This window comes from Eublepharis macularius, chromosome 2, assembly GCF_028583425.1.
Source record: "Eublepharis macularius isolate TG4126 chromosome 2, MPM_Emac_v1.0, whole genome shotgun sequence".
Lineage (NCBI taxonomy): Eukaryota > Metazoa > Chordata > Lepidosauria > Squamata > Eublepharidae > Eublepharis > Eublepharis macularius.
Genome location: NC_072791.1, coordinates 45,085,604 through 45,104,311, shown reverse-complemented (window position 1 = coordinate 45,104,311; position 18,708 = coordinate 45,085,604). Strand labels below are relative to the sequence as shown.

The following is an 18,708-nucleotide window of genomic DNA, read 5'->3' as shown; positions in this document are numbered from 1 at the left end:
AAGGGGGTAAAAAGGGGTAAAATGTGTTTTTCCAAAGGGATACAGCTTCCCTATGTGGCTGCCAGGCTACTGCCTGCTTGCGCCCCTGCCCACTGCCAGATCGGCCACTCTTCCCTAATTGAGCCAGCCTTTCAAGATCATTTGCATATGCGGGCTGATTAGGGCTGACAGTATTCCACACCTCATCCCCCTGCCCCCGAGGCAGTTAGAACACAGAGGTCATTTGCGTATGTGGCCTGATTGGTCCTCACCCCCCACATACTAAACAGTAAGCAGTTGCTATTGGGAGTCATTGAATGTGTCCTGAGGTAAAATGCACCTCCCTGTCTTCCCCTGAAAGTTCACTAGGGCTGCCAACTCAAACAAAAAAAACCCACAAACCAAAAAATGTTACATACTCGTAAGTATTATAACTGGATTTAAAGTAGTTCAATATTGTTGTGAAGCACGGGTATCAAGCTAGCGTTTTAATAATAAAAAACACTGTGCCCACAAAAATGTCTAGCAAGACAGATCATGTTTCATGGCCCTTGAAAGATTTGTTGACATGAATTGATCAGAAATCATGAGAAATGCTGCATCTTTATCTATTGGTTGTTACTGCTACTGCTTGAATAATATTCTTTAACTCTTTCTAATAAGGGCTGCATATATGCTTGGAGTTTCTCTTCTCTTCTGCTTACCATTGATGTAGGTTTCTTTCACGCTGTCCTCATTATTGCTTTCTTAGCCAGGCTGTCAACCCCCTGTCCATTTTTCTGACCGTCCCTGCCATTTTCAGGGTTCCTGTGCCTTTCTGTTCACAGTACCATAACTTATTTTGGAAACAACTTTAGTCATCCACATGGAAAAATCATGCCAGGAATGTATTTAATGTATTTTTAGTGTAACAGCTGAGAAGGAGGAATGGGAGCCGGCTTCTGTGGCTCATAGTTCAGGAACTTCTGGTTCAAACCTTCCTTTTCAGCTTCTCCCTGCCTCGCTGATTCTCACTCTCATTTCATTGCCTCCTTGCTTTTCTTTCATTTAAATCACTGGCTGTCAAATAGTTTTTGTGCCATTTGAATTCTGTATGGTGCCTATGATATAACTCGTAAATAAGAGTTCTTGTAATTCTTCCATGGAGCTCTGACACGCAAAGTATAAGTGAGGGTTGTTGATGAGTGCTATTGAGAAAAGGCTGTCATAGGCCTTATTCTCAGAAGTGGATTTCATCAAGTATTTTATTGTATTAGGTCATAAACCATAACAAATAATACAATTCCCGCACAGTAAATGAGAACTAATAAAATGGATATATATTGAAATCATAAATTTTCCATAGATTAAAATACTATATAATATAATAACATTTAATAATATTTTAAATCCCAGCTGATAACATCCTGCAGCTTTAACAAAAATGTTTATCAATCTTGTATCAACTAATTACAAATACTGACTATCAAGTATCACATATAAAATACTGAATGACCCAGAGCAATATCATTAATTCATTAATCAGCCATGTTTGGGGCTGATTTTTTTTTTTTTTTGCATTTTCCTTCACAACAAATGCAATAAACCTTGCCATACTAAAACTAACAAATTTGTCTTTTCCAAGAATTGTATTTTAGCCAGATCTGGCCTTCCATAGAATTGAGATAAAATGAACCAAGGGAGTTTTTCTTGTTCTAGAGCATATCTAAGGCACTGGAGCCAGATCCTTAATCTATTTATAATCTCAAGAACAAACTCTTTCATTATAAGGAATTCCACTATCTCAACCTTCTAATACTTCTAATAACCAAATATGCAAACATGCCTTAGTAAAAACCTTTCTAAAGTCAAAGTACATTCGATCAGTAAAATAAATGGGGAGAACCAAGGGAGAGGCGGGGGAGAGAAAAGCACTTATACAAAGGTACTGTTCTCAAGATGCCTAAAGAGCTATTATCTTCTTGAACACATATATCAAATAATCTTTGTTTCATTACAAGTTTAGCTGCAAAGAAGCCAAGGCTCTTCAAATATTCTTTAGAGAATCCCAATTTGGCAACTAAACTCAATACAAAACTGTGCAGTGAGTTAGCTTTCATCTCTCCATATGGCAGTGCTAAAAACCTGAGGATTCATAATGTTATCATTTTCAGCCAATAATTAATGGCTGCTTTATATGCCAGAAACATTATTGGGGACAGTGATATCTAAAATTTAACCATAGCCAAAGCCGTTGGAGGAGAAACTGCCAACAATAACCAGCCAAATTTATTTTGGACTGGTAAGGAATTGAGATTTCTAGACAAGTTCTTCTCCATGTAGTAACGGAAGATGTTTCCTCTTAAAAATTTCCAAAGTTGAGGGACCCCATAGCCCCCTTAGAGGTAGATATCAAGTGGAAGTGTAGCCTTTATCAATGTGCCTTTTCAAGGCTTTCTTTTCTTGCTGAGTTCAGTAACAATCTGTTTGTAGATGCCTCTCTCAGAATTTTTTCTCTCTCTTAAGAGTATCTGGATGTTTCTACATCAGCAGTCCTCTGTTGCATTTTTTGTATACAGTATTTGTTTCTACTTCTGGCTTTCTCTCAATGCCTCTCTGCTCTTTCATCTCCTCAGGATTTTTTTTAGTACAAATGTGTACAGATGTATACAGACAGATGTGCTCCTGCACAAATCTCAGAACCTGTTGGGAGAACTTTGTACAATTCCAAATTTTAACACTGATATCTTGAGCAGGTAGCCCAGCTGCTTTGGCCTCTGAATACAGTCTGAATACAGGCTGTTGCACCAGCTTTCACAATCTCCGTCCTGCTTGAGAGTAGCCCTAGTAAAGAAGCAGCAATCTTCACAATGGCCAAGGTTATGGACGAACATAATTTTCCATTATGTTTGTCCAGACAAGAACAGTGGACAATGTAAGAAGATTACAGCCTCTTTAATGAGATATTATATTTGCTAGAAGTGGAATAACAATTGCAGAAAGCCCATTGAAATACAGTGTCAAGGACATGTTACATGAGAACAAGCTGATGCAAATATTAATAAAGTAAGACTATAAAAATCATCTTGGTGGATCAGATCAAGTGCATCTAGTCCAGTCCTCTGACATCAGTAACGGCCAGACATACACCTCTGGAAAATTGGCAAGCAAGACATACTAGCAAGGGCCATCCTTTTTTCTCCATCTAGTAATCAAAATTTTGAACATGGTTTGAACAAAGAGGATCTATTTAGCTGCGATGACTAATATCATTGATGATAGATTGATGGTCCCTGAATCAATTTTCTTTCAAAGTTATGTACACTGATGACTAGAGGTGGGCACAGACTGGAAAATGGACCAAAATTTGACATGGACTGGCCCGGTTTGACATTTGAGAACCGGTGGATCATGGGACACAAGTTTTCCACGGTCCCAACAACTTTTGGGCTGGCCCATCGGTCCATTGGTCTGTGAATCCAGACCAAGGTTTAATGTGCCTGTTTCCATGCTTTCAAGTTTCACAGAACTGGGCGCTCCCCTGTGGGGCTGGCTTCAGCTGACAGGCAGGGACTTCCCTGCTTGCCAGCTGAAGCAAGGCACGGGGTATAAGCCGCCCATTTCTGCGCCCATTTGCAAGTGGCACGAAACTGGGTGCTTCCCTGCGGGGCTGGCTTCAGCTGACAGGTCCCGTAAGTGATGGACCATGGAGCAACAAACCAGTCCGCGAACTGGGGCAGGTCCATGAAAAGTTAGTGGTCCATGAAATGCAATGGACCATGGCCCGATGGTCCGCGGTTTTTCCCCGGTCTGTGCTCACTTCTACTGATGACCATTATTGCATCTTTTGCGCAGAATTCTATATGTGGTTTTAGGCCAATTTTTATTACAAAGGCTTATGATGTTTGCTGTTTATTGCTCATCCCTTTCCTAACTATTCCTAACATTAAATTTTCCCTTTTCATTACTGCGATAAAGTAAGCTGACATTTTCCAGTGAGCTTTCCACTATCTTTTTCCAAGATCTCTTTCCTGGGAATTCTAAAAAGTTAGCAAAGTAAGTCTTTCTTTTGTAGAAGCCATACTGAAATAAATCTATAACTACAAAATAAAATGCACACAAAGAGAATAACACATCAGAGGCCTTCCTGAAAAAATAGATCTTTTGAGGAGGTAACTCAGTATAAGTCATCTGTTCAGTGTGCAGAAGATTCTAAGTTTCATCCCTGGCATAGCCAGTTAAAAGGATCAGGTGATGTTAAAGACCTCTGCCCATCAGAGTAGACAATGTTGACCTAGAGGGATTAATGGTCAAATTCAGTATAAGGCAGGTTCCTGTGTTCACCTTTGAAATGAAGGCTGCCTGGCTAGTATTTTAGAGAGGGATTTCACTGACATGGGGTCACCACTGAAAATATCATTCCCCTTGTAACCACCAGATAATATTAAAAATCTGATACTGTAACCCTAAGCAGAGTTTGAAGTCACTGGACTTAGAAAGATGTAACTCTACTTTACAATTGTACTATATTGGGCGAAAAATAATCCTATTAAATTCTTCTTACTGCTAATGCCATTAATAGTATTTTTGGTCCTACTGAAAGTTTTAACTGCTATTAAGGAACAGGCACATGTGAAGTGTGTTACAGGAGTCCAATCTCAAGGTTACCAAGGCATGTATGATTATAATAACCAATATGTTGTTCAGTAAGGAGCATAGTTGGCAAACCAACTGAATAGGCTTTTAAAAATACGTTTTTTAAAGTATAAGCATATTTTTATTATTATGGTAATATTCTTCTTTTACATGAGTCACCCAGTGGTCTTTCCTCACCCACAGACTGATCAGATTCTCACCTGCTTACCTATCGCTGGGTCCCCAAAGTGAAATTGTAAAAAGGCACAATGACCATAAGCATAATTGGATCATCTAGTTACTGTGCTATATCCAGGATTACCTTAAAGTTGTGAGGTTGGTCCAACTCCATCTAGGCTACCATGTCTGCCTATTCCTAGGACAGTCAGCACCCTTCTTTGAGAGGGCTGAGGTCTCTTGCTCAGTAGTAGACAAAACCGTACAATTCACACTCTGCATCTAACTCCATGCTCCATTCACAGAGGCAAAATATTTATATTTCTGACTCTCCCACAGAGTTAATGATATTACTGGGTAGTTTTTACCTCCTATGTAAGCATAAGTTGCCCAAATTGATACCTTACCCTGGTAAAGTGGTTTGGGATGCACAAACACCAGAGAATTTGATTGTTTTGGCAGCAAAGAAACGGAAGACCAGGCATGCTTTTGGCGTGGGAATATACAGGGGATGGTGTTCCTGTTCAAATACTAAGTGGGGAATGCCCTGGTGAGGCATTCAGCTCTTTTCCAGCTGCTCAGATGCTGTTGTTTTTATGGGAATATCCCTGGTATTTCATTATGTTGAAAGGTGCCTTGAAGCACTGTTCTATGAGCTGTTCCTTCCTGTTCTTCCTGGAGCTTGTGGTTTAGATTTGTTTGTTTGTCTATGGGTAGTATGTGAGCAAGTAACAGCGCTGCCATTGTGTGAAATGTAAGCAAAAGCCACTGCTCAGTATTGCCTCTGTTCTGTAATTCCAGAGCTGAGACTTGACAGGGAAGGGCTCATTGATGGTGTACTAATTCTTAAGAAAAGGGAGAAGGCTCTCTAGTTCAGAAGTGGGAGTGTTGAGAGGCATGTTGCCAGTTTAAATTAGCCCATTTGTCCGTACTGCAGAACACAGGCACACACAATGCTTTAAATACAAGCATTTAAATATATGTTCCTCATACTTGCAGGAGATTTGCCTCCCCATATACTGCCTTCTGTGAGTAGTAGTTTTGTTACTGTTTTTGCAGATAATTTCCAAAGATGAAACTGCTGCTGGAAGTGAAAGACGGGGGAAGTTCTGTCATGGTCTGTGAGCTGCTTTCATCTGTAGGAAACATCCTTGACTCCTTCTCCCTTAGAAATTCACACTTGGTTAACAGTGTTAAAAGACAGAACTAGAGCTCTTCAAAAACATTGGTCCACGTTCATAAGGACTAGAGAAGTTGCAGTAAATGCATAGGAAAAATGAAAGGGTCTGATTTGTTTCTGTATAGTCAAGACAATCTGAGAGTTGTAGAGGATAACTACTATAGATAATGGCTGACTGATTGCAATAATAGGAGATGAAAATTCAGAAAGAGCAGAAGGGGTGGGAGGAGGATATAGTTTTAAAAGAGAAGATAATGAAAGGTGGATTCTATTAGCCTTTAATACTGGAGACAAAAAGTTTTAACTTCATTGCATTGGGTAAAAAGAAGCTGAAAGGAGTTCTGTAATGGAGAAGGGAAGATGAAAGGCCTTATTTTGGATAGTGTGATTTGCATACATGCTAGGTTTTCTTTTTTAAGTTCCAGCGACCTAGGATCAAGTATGGTAAGAGTGCAGGGCACACATATTTTAAAGGAATATTATAAGTTCAGTTATAGTAATTAATAATCTGTTGTAATAATTAATTGTTAATTATTGATATTGTTTACTAATTAATTGTTCCCTCTGGCTGTTGGGAAGAATCAGTGTGTTCATGTGAGGTCCTCTTCCATTTGAATGGACTCTATATATTGCGTGAATCTGCCTTGTTAGAATGCTTCCCAAGTTATTTCACATGGAAAATAATGTAAATGAAAACAATACCAGCCCTGCCTATAGCAACTTGATCTTTACAGGAAAGGTTCACATTAAAGATCACACAATTCATTCTTATTTGGCACACTCAAAATAGTTTCATTCAACAGCTATAGCTGACTTTCTCCAAAAAACGTAACAGCAGTTTTCTGTATAAAACTATGCTCTGCCGTGATATTCTAATTTATTAGCAGAAGATCAGAAGCTTTCATCATTGAGAATCAAATTCTGTGTATTATGTAGTTCAGACTCTGATTTTTCAAGTTTAATAATGCATGTTTATTCCACACAGATCTTTTCCCTCAAAAGCCAGTAGAGATCTCTGGCATTCTGTTTGTTGTGTATGTATCTGGATGCTTTATGTCTGAATTTCTCTTGTATGCCTTCCCCTCACTATACCTGATCCATGACAGATGAAGGCTTTCTTTTTGTTTTGTGAGGGGGTTTTTTTTGGATGGGGGAGTGATTATGTGTGTGTCAAAATCTTTTCCCAGCTACGTCTCCTTTCTCTGTGCGGTCAAACTCTCTGACCTCTCTTGCTGCCTTCTGTTTGCACAGTAGCTTCTCGTGTCTTCCCAGCATATGCTTAGGAGGTTCACAATGGGATAGCTTTTCTTTGAAGCTGAATCCAGAAGCTCCGGGTCATTGTCGACTCCTTGTCTTTATAGCTTGACCAGAATGAAGAGCAGCCAGCATTATAGCACAACATAAAAACAAAAGCCCTTTGGATGTTTGCTACCCCTAAGAAAAATAGTCCTGACCTTTCTTCAGCCTCTGATATGCATGCTGTTAGAAGAGGCTGTGTTGACTCTTCCCACTGGGTAACAGAACTCCTTGTCTGCGCGCAGTTAAGGAAGATGTAAAGACAAAACTGAACTACAGTCCTGCACACTTCTGGACTCTTATGGTTTACCAATGGGGAGAGGAAAAATACTTTAAATTTAAGAACTTCCTCATGGCATAATAGAGGAATAGGAACTATGTTAAGTAAATGATCTTGGCGTAAATCTCTGGAATAGAAAATGTCTGGTTAAACTTTCTAATCATGCAGACTCTCCTGACTTGTCATGCTTTGCAAATAAATTAATTAATTTGACTTTCCCCTCCTTTTTTTCCAGGCTCTGTTTGCCAACTTTCCACCGTCCAGCACAAGCCCTTTAGGCCTGTCCTCTGCTTCTGGTACCTGCAGAACATCAAGTGCCATTTCTAGCAACCAGAAGGCACCCAGCCTGCACAAGGTTATGCCATCCAAGAGTGCATCTTCAAACTTGGTCCCCAAGCCCCCAGTCAACCACAGACAGGCCGTGATCAGAAAGGTAGCATCTCAGAGGATTTCCAAGTAAGGTTTGATCCCTCAGAAGGAACATACTGTTGAAAAATTTAGGTGGAGGACACTAGCAGCAAGTGTTCCTGTCCTTGAGGGCGTGAGGGCATTTGTCCTCTGCATGACATCCATAATGTGATTTGAGAAATTAAACTATGGCAACATTTTGGAGCCAACCATGACACAGAAATTGATGTACCGAATCAAAGCCATAGTCCATCCTGTCTGCTAGGCCTTTGTTGCATGCTGTTGGGTTTTTTTCCCTAACAGATAATGTTCTTTTACTATGAGTAGACATGTTGGAAAACCACTTAATGTGTTAACTTCCGTATGTATCTTTTAGGTAAAGGTAAAGGTATTCCCCCTGTGCAAGCACCGAGCCATTACTGACCCATGGGGGGACGTCACATCACGACATTTTCTTGGCAGACTTTGTTACGGGGTGGTTTGCCATTGCCTTCCCCAGTCATCTACACTTTACCCCCAGAAAACTGAGTACTCATTTTACCAACCTCGGAAGGATGGAAGGCTGAGTCAACCTTGAACTGGCTATCTGAACCCAGCTTCCGCTGGGATCGAAATCAGGTCGTGAGCAGAGCTTGGACTGCAGTACTGTAGCTTACCACTCTGCGCCAGGATGGACTATGACTTTGATTCTAGGGGCAAAGAAAAAGTTTATATCCCTTTTGGTTGTCAATAAGGACCATTATTAACTTGTAGTGATTAACCTGACTTCTGTGCCAGAAATAGTGATATTTAGTTCTCATCTTACAACAGGGTATAGCTAGTATTTAATGAGCCAAAGAATGATCAAGAAAAAAATTCGAATAAACTAGCTGATAAGTGCTTTTTGAACTCCAGATTGGTCGTTTATTTCTTTGCTCACAATATACTTCTTGAATAACTTCTGTATCCTAAAACAAAACTGTTAATGTTTTAAATGAAGGAACAATCTTATATTATGTCCTACTCAGCTTTTGATATCAATATATTGCAATAAATGTTTCCTAAGAGAGTAGTTGAAATCCTTATATAAGCCTGTAAATTTGTTGTCTTTCTGTTTTTATGGAAGTCATTAAGTTGGAGTCTTGACATCTTCCCTTGATCATTTGTTATTTTGTGGTTCTCCCTCATACTTCCTCCAGCTTCTTTCTTCAGTAGACTAAACAGTCTGTCTCTACCAATACAGAAGCCTTCTAATGCTTCTGACAAATTGTGCCATCAATTTTTGGATTTCTTAAACCCAATTATAGATATTCCTAGTTCTGCACCATTTTGGTCTTCTGAATTTGGTTCCTTCTGGGTTTTTACTGCCTTTAAGATGAAGTGGTGCTTATAACAAGTATTTTTGAGGACCTGCTTTGAGGTAGCACATTGATGGCAGGATTGCATTGACGGCAGGATTGCAATTCAGGATTGCAAACTGGAGAGCTAGTTTGGTAGTGGTTAAGAGCGCGGGACTCTCATCTGGAGAACCAGGTTTGATTCCCCACTCCTCCACTTGAAGCCAGCTAGGTGACCTTGGGTCAGTCACAGCTTCTAAGAGCTCTCTCAGCCCCAACCACCTCACAGGGTGACTGTTGTTGTAGGGATAATAATAGCGTACTTTGTAATCCGCTCCAAGAGCATGTTAAGTCATCCTGAAGGGTGGTATTTAAATCAAATGTTGTGGTTGTGGTTGTTATTCATGGCAAAGCTGGAAGAGAATAAGTAGAGGAATTTATGTTTACAAACTTTAGTTTCCAAATATGCACTGTGGCTCCCAGTTTTTAAGACTCCCAGTTTTTAAGTTGGGCAAGATGTGTTGCTGTATTGGTACACAGATAAAACTGTATCTGCACACAATATTTTGTGACACCGTTCATTATGATGCTTATCCAGTGCTATCGCCTGTTTCAGCATTCAACATCAGTGACATACGTGTATTTCCAGCATATCTAAACCTGTGGGAGCCTTTCAGAGATGCTACAGAGGTGGATTATCTGAAGACTTAGACAGCCCTCTGTAGCTTTAGGATTCTGACAAAAATAACTTTTAATGGTGCAGAGGTTCTCTGTCATACCCTGTACAGTGTCGCGACATATGGGATGGAACACTAGCTAGAGATGGGCACGAACAGCAATACGAACTAAAAAAAGCTATGGACAGCCCAATCAGCTGTTCGCAAACAAGCTGTTCCTGAAGCCCCATTCTAAACGAACAGGTGGTCGTTGCAAGCCTTGTTCGTTGCTGTTCATAAAGCCAGACAATCTGGCACCTGCAATCAGTTCCCTTGGCAACCGGAGGAAGGGACTGCCTGAACTCTGTCTGAACTCCTGCTCTTGCCCTGGAAACCCCAATCTAAGCCCAGGCAGGTCTTCCTTTCAAATGTGGAGCTCCAAATTTGTTACAAGGAAGCAAAGAGCAGGGGGGAGGGAGGCTCCCAGCTCTGGTTTTGTAGACAGTGAGGGAGAGACAGTTGCTGTTGGCATTTTGAGAGAGAGACAGGGAGAGTGCATTGGAGCTTGAATTTTTGTGTGTGGTGGGATAGGGATCTACCTGTTCACGTTCCAGGGCTGCTGCCAGGCTCTGGGGCCAAGCTGTTATTTATTGGTACATTTCCTGCTGCCTGCTCAGTTAGGGTTTCTGGGAGTGGTGTGGTAGGGATCTTGATGGCTGGAGGAGAGCCTGCTGGCCCCAATGAACAATGAACATGTTTGTGAACAGGTCGTGTTCGTCAGTGTCCATTGTTCATTGTGCGTGGATGGCAACAAACAACGAAACCCATGTTCGTTTGTTTTTCTGTTCGTGCCCGTCACTAGCACAAAGCTGCTTGCTGGTTCAATGGATCTTAAGAACAGGTTTAAAGTTGTTGGCATATTAGTATGGTGGTGTACATACATATTCTCTTGCCTACCACAAACCCTTAAGATAAGAGGAGCTGCTAGTCAAACTGTCTTTACATTGGTTGTTGTGGGTTTTCCGGGCTGTATTGCCGTGGTCTTGGCATTGTAGTTCCTGACGTTTCGCCAGCAGCTGTGGCTGGCATCTTCAGAGGTGTAGCACCAAAAGACAGAGATCTCTCAGTGTAAAAAGACAGAGATCTCTCAGACACTGAGAGATCTCTGTCTTTTGGTGCTACACCTCTGAAGATGCCAGCCACAGCTGCTGGCGAAACGTCAGGAACTACAATGCCAAGACCACGGCAATACAGCCCGGAAAACCCACAACAACCATCGTTCTCCGGCCGTGAAAGCCTTCGACAATGTCTTTACATTTCTCCTTCAAAACCATTTTATAAAGATATTAACTGAGGTGGTTAACTCAGTAAGTACATGTGGGAAAAACAGTTGTGGTGAGCCTATGCTGCTGATTTTTTTGGTCTGATTCTCCCTGTCCTGTGGGTGCATGTTAGTTCAGGTGACAAGTCTTTTCATTGAGTTCCTCTGCCAAGCGGCAAGATCTGTATTTGAAGATGCCGGTGTGCTGTGCTCACTTACTGGCAAGGGGAATGTTTATCCTTGTGAGATGGAATTGCATCTCCTTGGACAGACTTTACTTTACTGCGTTCTTGTGGTTTCTGCTCTGTGACAAGCAGGAGTGTGGGAAAACCGGAAAAAGCTCAACATCAAAAATGTACAGAAGGGGGAAGAAAGCAAAAGATTTCTTCACAATTTCAGAACATAGTCCAATTATCAAGGCTGCAAGGAGTCATTCCGGAAATATTTTCTGAGTTGCTGTTTGGACTCCAGCATTAGGTTCCAAACCTATTCTTAACATTTGTGGGATCTTATAGTAACTTTTTTTTCACTTCCATGGAAAAAAGAGTTTTCAGTTGGTCTGGAATATTAGGAATTGACCGCATCCAAACTTTTTCCCAATCTGTTTATACTTCTGATTTGTCCTATTCAGTCTGACTTTCTAACTGGATCACGGGGGTGGGGTGGGAAGTATGCTATAGACAGGAGAGATTTCTTCAAAGATTCAAAAGCAGTTCAGATTAGGTGCTTGAAGTTCAGTTTCTATTTTATCTCAGCTATTGGACTTTTGTTGCTGTTATTTTTGGCCTTCTTCTGAACTCCTCTGTGAAGAATTCTATTACATCTATGCAGGGGTCATTTTGTAGAAAAAGAGCTGGAGGGACTCATTAGCATAACTCATTAGCATATGCCACTCCCCTTGACATCACTGGAAATGTGTCATTAGCATAGTTGATTTGCATATGACACACCCCTGACATCACCTATCCTGGCTGCTTTGGACCCAACCCTGGCCATTCTGGGCTGAAAGTGGGCCCAAAATGGCAAAAAGGGGCTGAAAATGGCTGAAAAGGGGCCCAAAATGGGCAGGATCGGGCTGCTGCTGAACAGGAGAGTAATCCACCACCTGTCAGAGGCCAGATCCGGGCCTTTTTGGCCCCAGTCCAGGATGAAAGGGGCCCAAAATGGCCAAGAGCCAGGTGGGCGGGGCCAGCTGACATGTGACCTCTTTGGGGAACTACCAGCACTGTGTTCCTGCGCGTTCCCTCTCAAAATGAGCCCTGCATCTATGAGAGAAAATGTGAAGAAATATCTTGCTACTTTCAGCCTCAGTTCTCCATCTGTAAAATTGGGATAATTTCCCTAGTTCCACTTGGCAGAGGAACTCAATGAGTGTGAGAGTGCAAGAGTGAGAGTGAGTGACTGAGTGCAAGCTGGGTTGCTGGGCTTGGATCTCTAAAGGAGGGTAAGCTGCTTCAATCCATTCTGCTGCTTTATTTTCATTCGTGACTTGTGAGAGAGAGAGTGAGAAAATGAGTGAGTGCAAGCTGGGCTACAGGGCCTGGATCGCCAAAGGAGGGTAAACTACTTCAATTCAGCTACTTTATTTTCATTCGTGACTAGTGAGTGAGTACGTCCGTGCAAGTAGGGCTGCTGGGGCTGGCTCTCCAGAGGAGGGTAAGCTGCTTTGAGTTCATTCTGCTTTATTTTCAGGAAATACCTGGAGATTTTGGGGCCTGAGGGGTGGGTGTTGCCTTCTGACACACTTCCGGTGATGTCAGGGGGTGTGGCAAATGCAAATGAGATATGCTAATGAGTTATGGTAATGAGTTCCTGCAGTTCTTTTTCTACGAAATGACCCCTGTAATGCAAGGATTTGAGTTGAAAGAACATACACATCAGGAATAGAACAAGATGCAAAGAGAAACTGGGGAATCTCCCTCTGTTGAGAAAATTCTCAAGAAAAAGTTGCAGAAGGAGGTTGCCCTCTCTAGATTTGTTTGATCTGTTCTAAACCCTGTAGCTGAGGATGAACTTCATTACTGAGAGCAAACTTCCTTTTGTTGAATTCCAATCTCAGAACTTGATGCTGACCTTTTCTCTCTTAAGTTCTGGAAACTGCTTTCCATTCCATTTTCTTTCTTTTGTTTCATCTTAGCTTAGTATCACTGTCTTAGCACAATCAGGGAACCTCTTTTTAAATTGTTTGGGAGAATTCCTTCTTGGAAAGGAACTATCGAGTAAACCTAGAATCAATATTACTTCCCTGAGCTTTGTCGTTGTTGCATTCTCAGCTAGACCACATCTGACCTTCAGGAGGTGAAGAGGATTACTAGAGACAGAAAACATTTGCTGAATACATGGTAGATCTCTTAAAGATGAATATTACTAATTCAAAAACTACTTGAATAGCTTGAGAAACTCCTCTGGTTGGGTTCCACCACTCACATGCATACTTTCACCACTTTAAAAAGTAAAAAGAACCAGATAAAGTAAGCTTGTATCTTGATATATTTCTTTTGATTTTCTTGACTTCCTAATTTACAAATGAGTAGAAGTTGTACAAAGTAGACAAACATCACACAAACATATTTAGTATTTGGGGGTGAGGTTAGAGGAACTATTATAAATATAGCAATTTGTTGGAATGTTGCATCACAACTTGGTCTCCTGTGCCATATAGTGATACAGGAAATCAATCCCCTGCAACATGTTTCTCCCATGGTCATCCAAATATCCAAAAGACCTAGTGCACTGGTTTTACACTGGGCTCCATTGTTCTGGCACATGTATCCTGGAATGAGGGATGTAGTGCAGAAAAGAGTTGTTTTTTCATTCACTTGCAGTGGGTTCTATTAGTTTTAACTCTGTTTGAAGACTGGATATATGGCAGAAGCCCTCTGCTAGGGTATCAACACTAGTGTTCAGGGAAAGTGGAAAGACAGCTATTCAAATGGTTAGTGCTCTGACTTTAATCCTATTCTTTCCAGATTTAATATTCTTTGGCAAAAATAAATTGTCTAACATGTGATTGGTGCATTCTACGCAAAAGCAAATGCTCATACTGTTAGTAGTCAGATTTGCCCTCACAATATTAAGAAGGCTTATGAACCTGGCAATATCATAAGCCCCTCTGTATGTGTTTTAAACACAGAAACACTGACTAGCTAGGCAAAAAATGGAAGCCAGATTCCGGCCGGGAGATGGAAAATTACTAGCATGTGACGTGTCAGCCGAGATCAGCTTTCAGCCCCTACTACCTGGAGATGTGCAAAGATCCTAAGACAATAGGATCTCCCTGGAGTTCTTGAATTAATCACACCCTACCAATCTTCCCTTATCTACTCTCCCATTTTCAGGCAATTCAAGGCTCTGATAGCCTTACCCACCATCGTGGATCGTCAGTCATCGATAAATTTAGTTTCACCCAGGAAGGCTTTAACAAACCTTCCCAGTTTTATTGTCTCTCCTTGGAGACAGCTTTCCAACTTATTGTCTCACCCCGAAGACAGCCTTCTAGTTCTTTGTCTCACCCCAAAGACAATAATTCAGTTACTGTTTTGGGGGGCAGAAGACATAATCTTGCCCCAGGGTATGTTCCACAGTGTAATTGGACTGCCCCTCCCTCCACCATTGTTGTGTGCATGCCCTCGGATCCAGCATCCACCCTCAGACTTCTGTCTGAGTTCTTTCTGCAATGACGTGCTGGTCGCTCAATGCTCTGGATAGTAACTATCCCTCAGTTCTCTCCAATTTTCCTCACTGCTTTCTAGTTAGCTCTGTGTGTGTGCTGTGTGTTTTTGTGTGGAATTGACTTTTTATTATTTTCAATACCCCCCCCCCTTTTGATTGAACATCTGCTTCATTATTAAAAGAGTTTTCTAGAAGGGACAATCATCACATACATAGGTGGAGATCTACCTAAGTTACCCGCCTCTCGCTGCCTCTCCTTGCACGCTAATTCCCCCATCTCACAAGGAAACCCTCCATTTTGAATAACCGTAGGAGGACTGCTGCAGAGAAAACATTCAGCTTCTATTGGGAACCCTTTCTCTCCCCAGAGGACAATCTCTGCACGTGTGAGTTAGCATCTCCTACTGGTTGGAAGAGAGGCTTCACTTGTGGGAGGACCTCCCTAGCTTCCTAGACCAGGTCTGTCTTTTGAACAGGAAGCAGAGTCTCTCAGAGGCCTCCTTCCAGTTAATTAATTCTTTCTAACTTTTGTACTTTTTTATTTTTGGTTCCTTTCTGTCTGCCCACCCTTCTAGTGGAGAAGTGGCAGTACAGTAATTTCCTTCCCTTGGCAAGTTTTGTTTTGTTTACTTTATTTCTAGCCTGCCTTTTTGACTGAGACTCAAGGCGAATTACACAGTGTAAAACCAATGCAGTCCCCTAGCATGAGACATAATAACATCTAAAAACAATGCAATTTCAGGGATTTTGGGGGGATTCTTCAGTCCCCCCCCTCCCCGGCAGATGACGCAACTCAGGGTCATAACTTGAAGACACTTGTTTACAAAATTTTCCTGTTGTAAATTGCCATTTTTCAAGAGTGGGAATGTAGGAGATGAAAATTTCCCTTTAATGCTGTCACGCTGCAACTTAAGGTATGTTTGTTGTTTTAGCTCCTCAGTGTCTGGGTTAAACAGGCTGCTTGACCCTTAGACATTTGTGGTAGTAATTCCTGTCCATCCAAGAGAACCGCCTTGTTTTAACACCCTGCCGCAGCAGGGATTACTAAACCACAAGCTGTTGTCTGGACACATATCACATACATACATGTTGTCCAAGAGCAACAAAGACAATAAACAATCACTGGCACTGGCTCTTCACAGCTGCTGATGTCTTCAGTTCAACTCTCAGTTCGTGTGTGAAGCGCACTTGCTACTGTTGGTGTTTTCTCTCCTGGCTCATTCTCTTTCTGTATTTCATCCTTGAAAGTAAGTTATCACATTATAGAAAATGGAAAGTTAATGAACCAAATGTCCCAGAATGGTAGCTTGATTGGGCAACAGAAAGTCATCAGAGTAAGTGGGAGGACTAATGTACAATCTGAGGTTAAGATGTGGGAAAGTGAGTGAAAGGACAAGCATGGATCAAGAGCACAGACAGTGGCTGTCACAATGTCAAAGACCCTGTGAGCATCCATAAGCAAGATGGTTTATTTATTTAAAGCATTTATTAGATGCCTGTCTACCTTGCAGGAACTCAAATAATTGTAAAATGAATAAAAATACAGTTTAAAACCCCAGTTTAAGACTGCCAATGAAACAGAGAACCAAAGTTAATTAAAAGCAGTCCTAAATAAAAATGTCTTCAGCTGCCTCCTGAACTTCGGCAGAGAAAGGGCCAGGTGCTCCTCCCTGGTAGTGCAGGTCCATAATCGTGGGACTGTAACCACAAAAGCCTTCTCTTATGTATCCTCCAAGTGAGCTTCTTTAGTTAAGGGACAGTCAGAAGGACCTTTCCTTGGAATCTTAATTCCCTGGAAGGAATATAGAGGAGAAGACAGTCTTTCTGATACCATAGTCCCAAGCCATGTAGAATTTTGCAGGCCAAAATCAACACCTTGAATTGTGTTCAGGAGCAGATTGGTAACCAGTGTGATTGCTGTAATATCAGAGTCACATGATCCTAATAGTTGCCACCAAAAACATCAGGATTGTTGGCAACATTGCAAACTTAGAAATACAAAAAAGCTTTAGTGAACTACTTGAGAAACTGTCCCACCTGTGTATGTTAGTCGTTAAGGTGTAACATAGAGACAAGAAGTAATCTCTCACAGAGGATAGCCCAGGAAGGCGGTGTTCTAAAGGGCGAAGTAATGATGACTTATATTCCTGTGGCAGAATGGCCCCTGCAGGCACCTCTTTCTGTCAAAGCAGGTGTGGAATTTACCCAAATGGCCCAGGTCCCAGGCTTGTCCTTCAAGAGGAGTTCATCTCTCCATCTTCATCCCCACCTCCCTTCCCTCAAAAGTGCATACAAATGATTTTTTTTTACTGCTGCCACCATCAGAAGATATTAGAGATATGCTTGTTTAGTCTTCTTGTAACAAAACTGTTTTTGTCTCTTAAAAGTCTCTTCAAAATAAGAACCACTTGCTTTTCCTACTCCAAATTACTCTGAACATAAGGGAAGCCTTGGGACTCTCATTTGTTAGGGTAATTCATATACAGACAGGAATCTCCCCACGTTCTCTTTTGTACCTTGGTAAGCATAGACTAAATTAGTCACAAGCACCATCCGGCCAGGTGCCTGCCTTCTTCTTGTTGATGTAGTGTGGTAGTGGCTGGTATATTGTTTGAAATGCAACTTTGCATCAGGTGTTGAAGTCCAGCTCCTTGATGATTGGATTGGATCACCTTTATTCTCATCCACCTTTATGATTCTGTTAAGTTGTAGTTTAATGAAAGGTTTTAATAACATAAGGGTTTCTTTGGACATAATGTGTCATGCACATGATTGAAATAGAGATGAGGGACACAGTGTTGTGGGGTGAGAGGTGATGGGTTACAAATTGAGATAAGTGTAGTGGACTGGGAAATCTGATATATCAAAATTAAAAAGGATATGAGGCAGAAGAAATTGGGGGAAGGAAAAAAGATAGCCAGGGCAGAACGAGGTATGTTCATGAATGACCACAAAATAGGAAGAGCTTATCTTGGTGTGGGAGTGTCTAGTCTTTAGCAAGAAAAGTGTGACCTGACCAGTTTGAAGCAACTTTTTGCACGGATCTGCTATGTGTTTTTATTTCCTTACGAACTGCTTTTTGTGCATGCTTCTGGCTATTATCAGCCAAAGAATGATTGTTGCCTGAGTCTAGATTGTTTATTTGTTGTGACTGGACTTCAGGTTCTAAGGAAGACAGAAGTTTTCACTTTATAACTACCTAAAGCTGTGATCATAGCAGGAGCACTGAATATAGGATATTGTTGCCAGTAAACCTCTTTGGACCGCTGTCTTCCAAAGGCCTTAGTGAAAAAGGTATCTCTTTCTGCTAAAATATCAAAATTTAGTAGAGTAGTTTGGATAGTATCTGTGGTTCAGGTTTCTTGAGTATGGAGTGTTCTGTACAATAAATATGAACTTGCTGTGGCATGGGAACCATATGCATTCTTTCTGTTGTGGTTTACTGATACTCAAGCAGTAGTATTGTTGCTGAAAAAATGCAGTTCTCTTCTTGTAGCTTGTTTATTATTAACACAAATGTTATGTGGTTAAGTGTTTCATGGACACCTAATTTCACACTGTCCTACTATTTCAGAAATTCTTTGATATTCAGTAGTCCTGGCAAAATGCAATAGATGTGCATAGAAGCACTTTGTTGACAGAGGATCTCTTAGTCATTCACAATAAATGAGCAATGGTGGCACATTTATTTTATGTAAAAAATAAGTTATCTAGAAAGTTCTTTAATGTTTCTGTCTCTTAATCCATGAATGGATCTGTTCCTTAGAGGTGCCCCCCCACACACACACATCTGGGCTTTCTGTGTTTAG

The 18,708-nt window shown here is 41.2% G+C and overlaps 1 protein-coding gene across 8 annotated transcripts in view; it reads left to right on the top strand.

Annotated features, from left to right (window-relative positions):
• Window positions 1-18,708, top strand: part of TTLL5 (tubulin tyrosine ligase like 5) — a 198,074-nt gene that overhangs the window by 168,665 nt on the left and 10,701 nt on the right. For 4 of the 8 annotated variants that reach the window (XM_054970990.1, XM_054970992.1, XM_054970991.1 and 1 more), the window contains exon 32: window positions 7,762-7,982. In XM_054970990.1, coding sequence (XP_054826965.1) covers window positions 7,762-7,982 — 221 coding nt within the window. Of the gene's footprint in view, window positions 1-7,761; window positions 7,987-18,708 lie in introns of those variants that run through there. The other 4 variants (XM_054970995.1, XM_054970993.1, XM_054970997.1 and 1 more) reach the window with 3 other exon arrangements.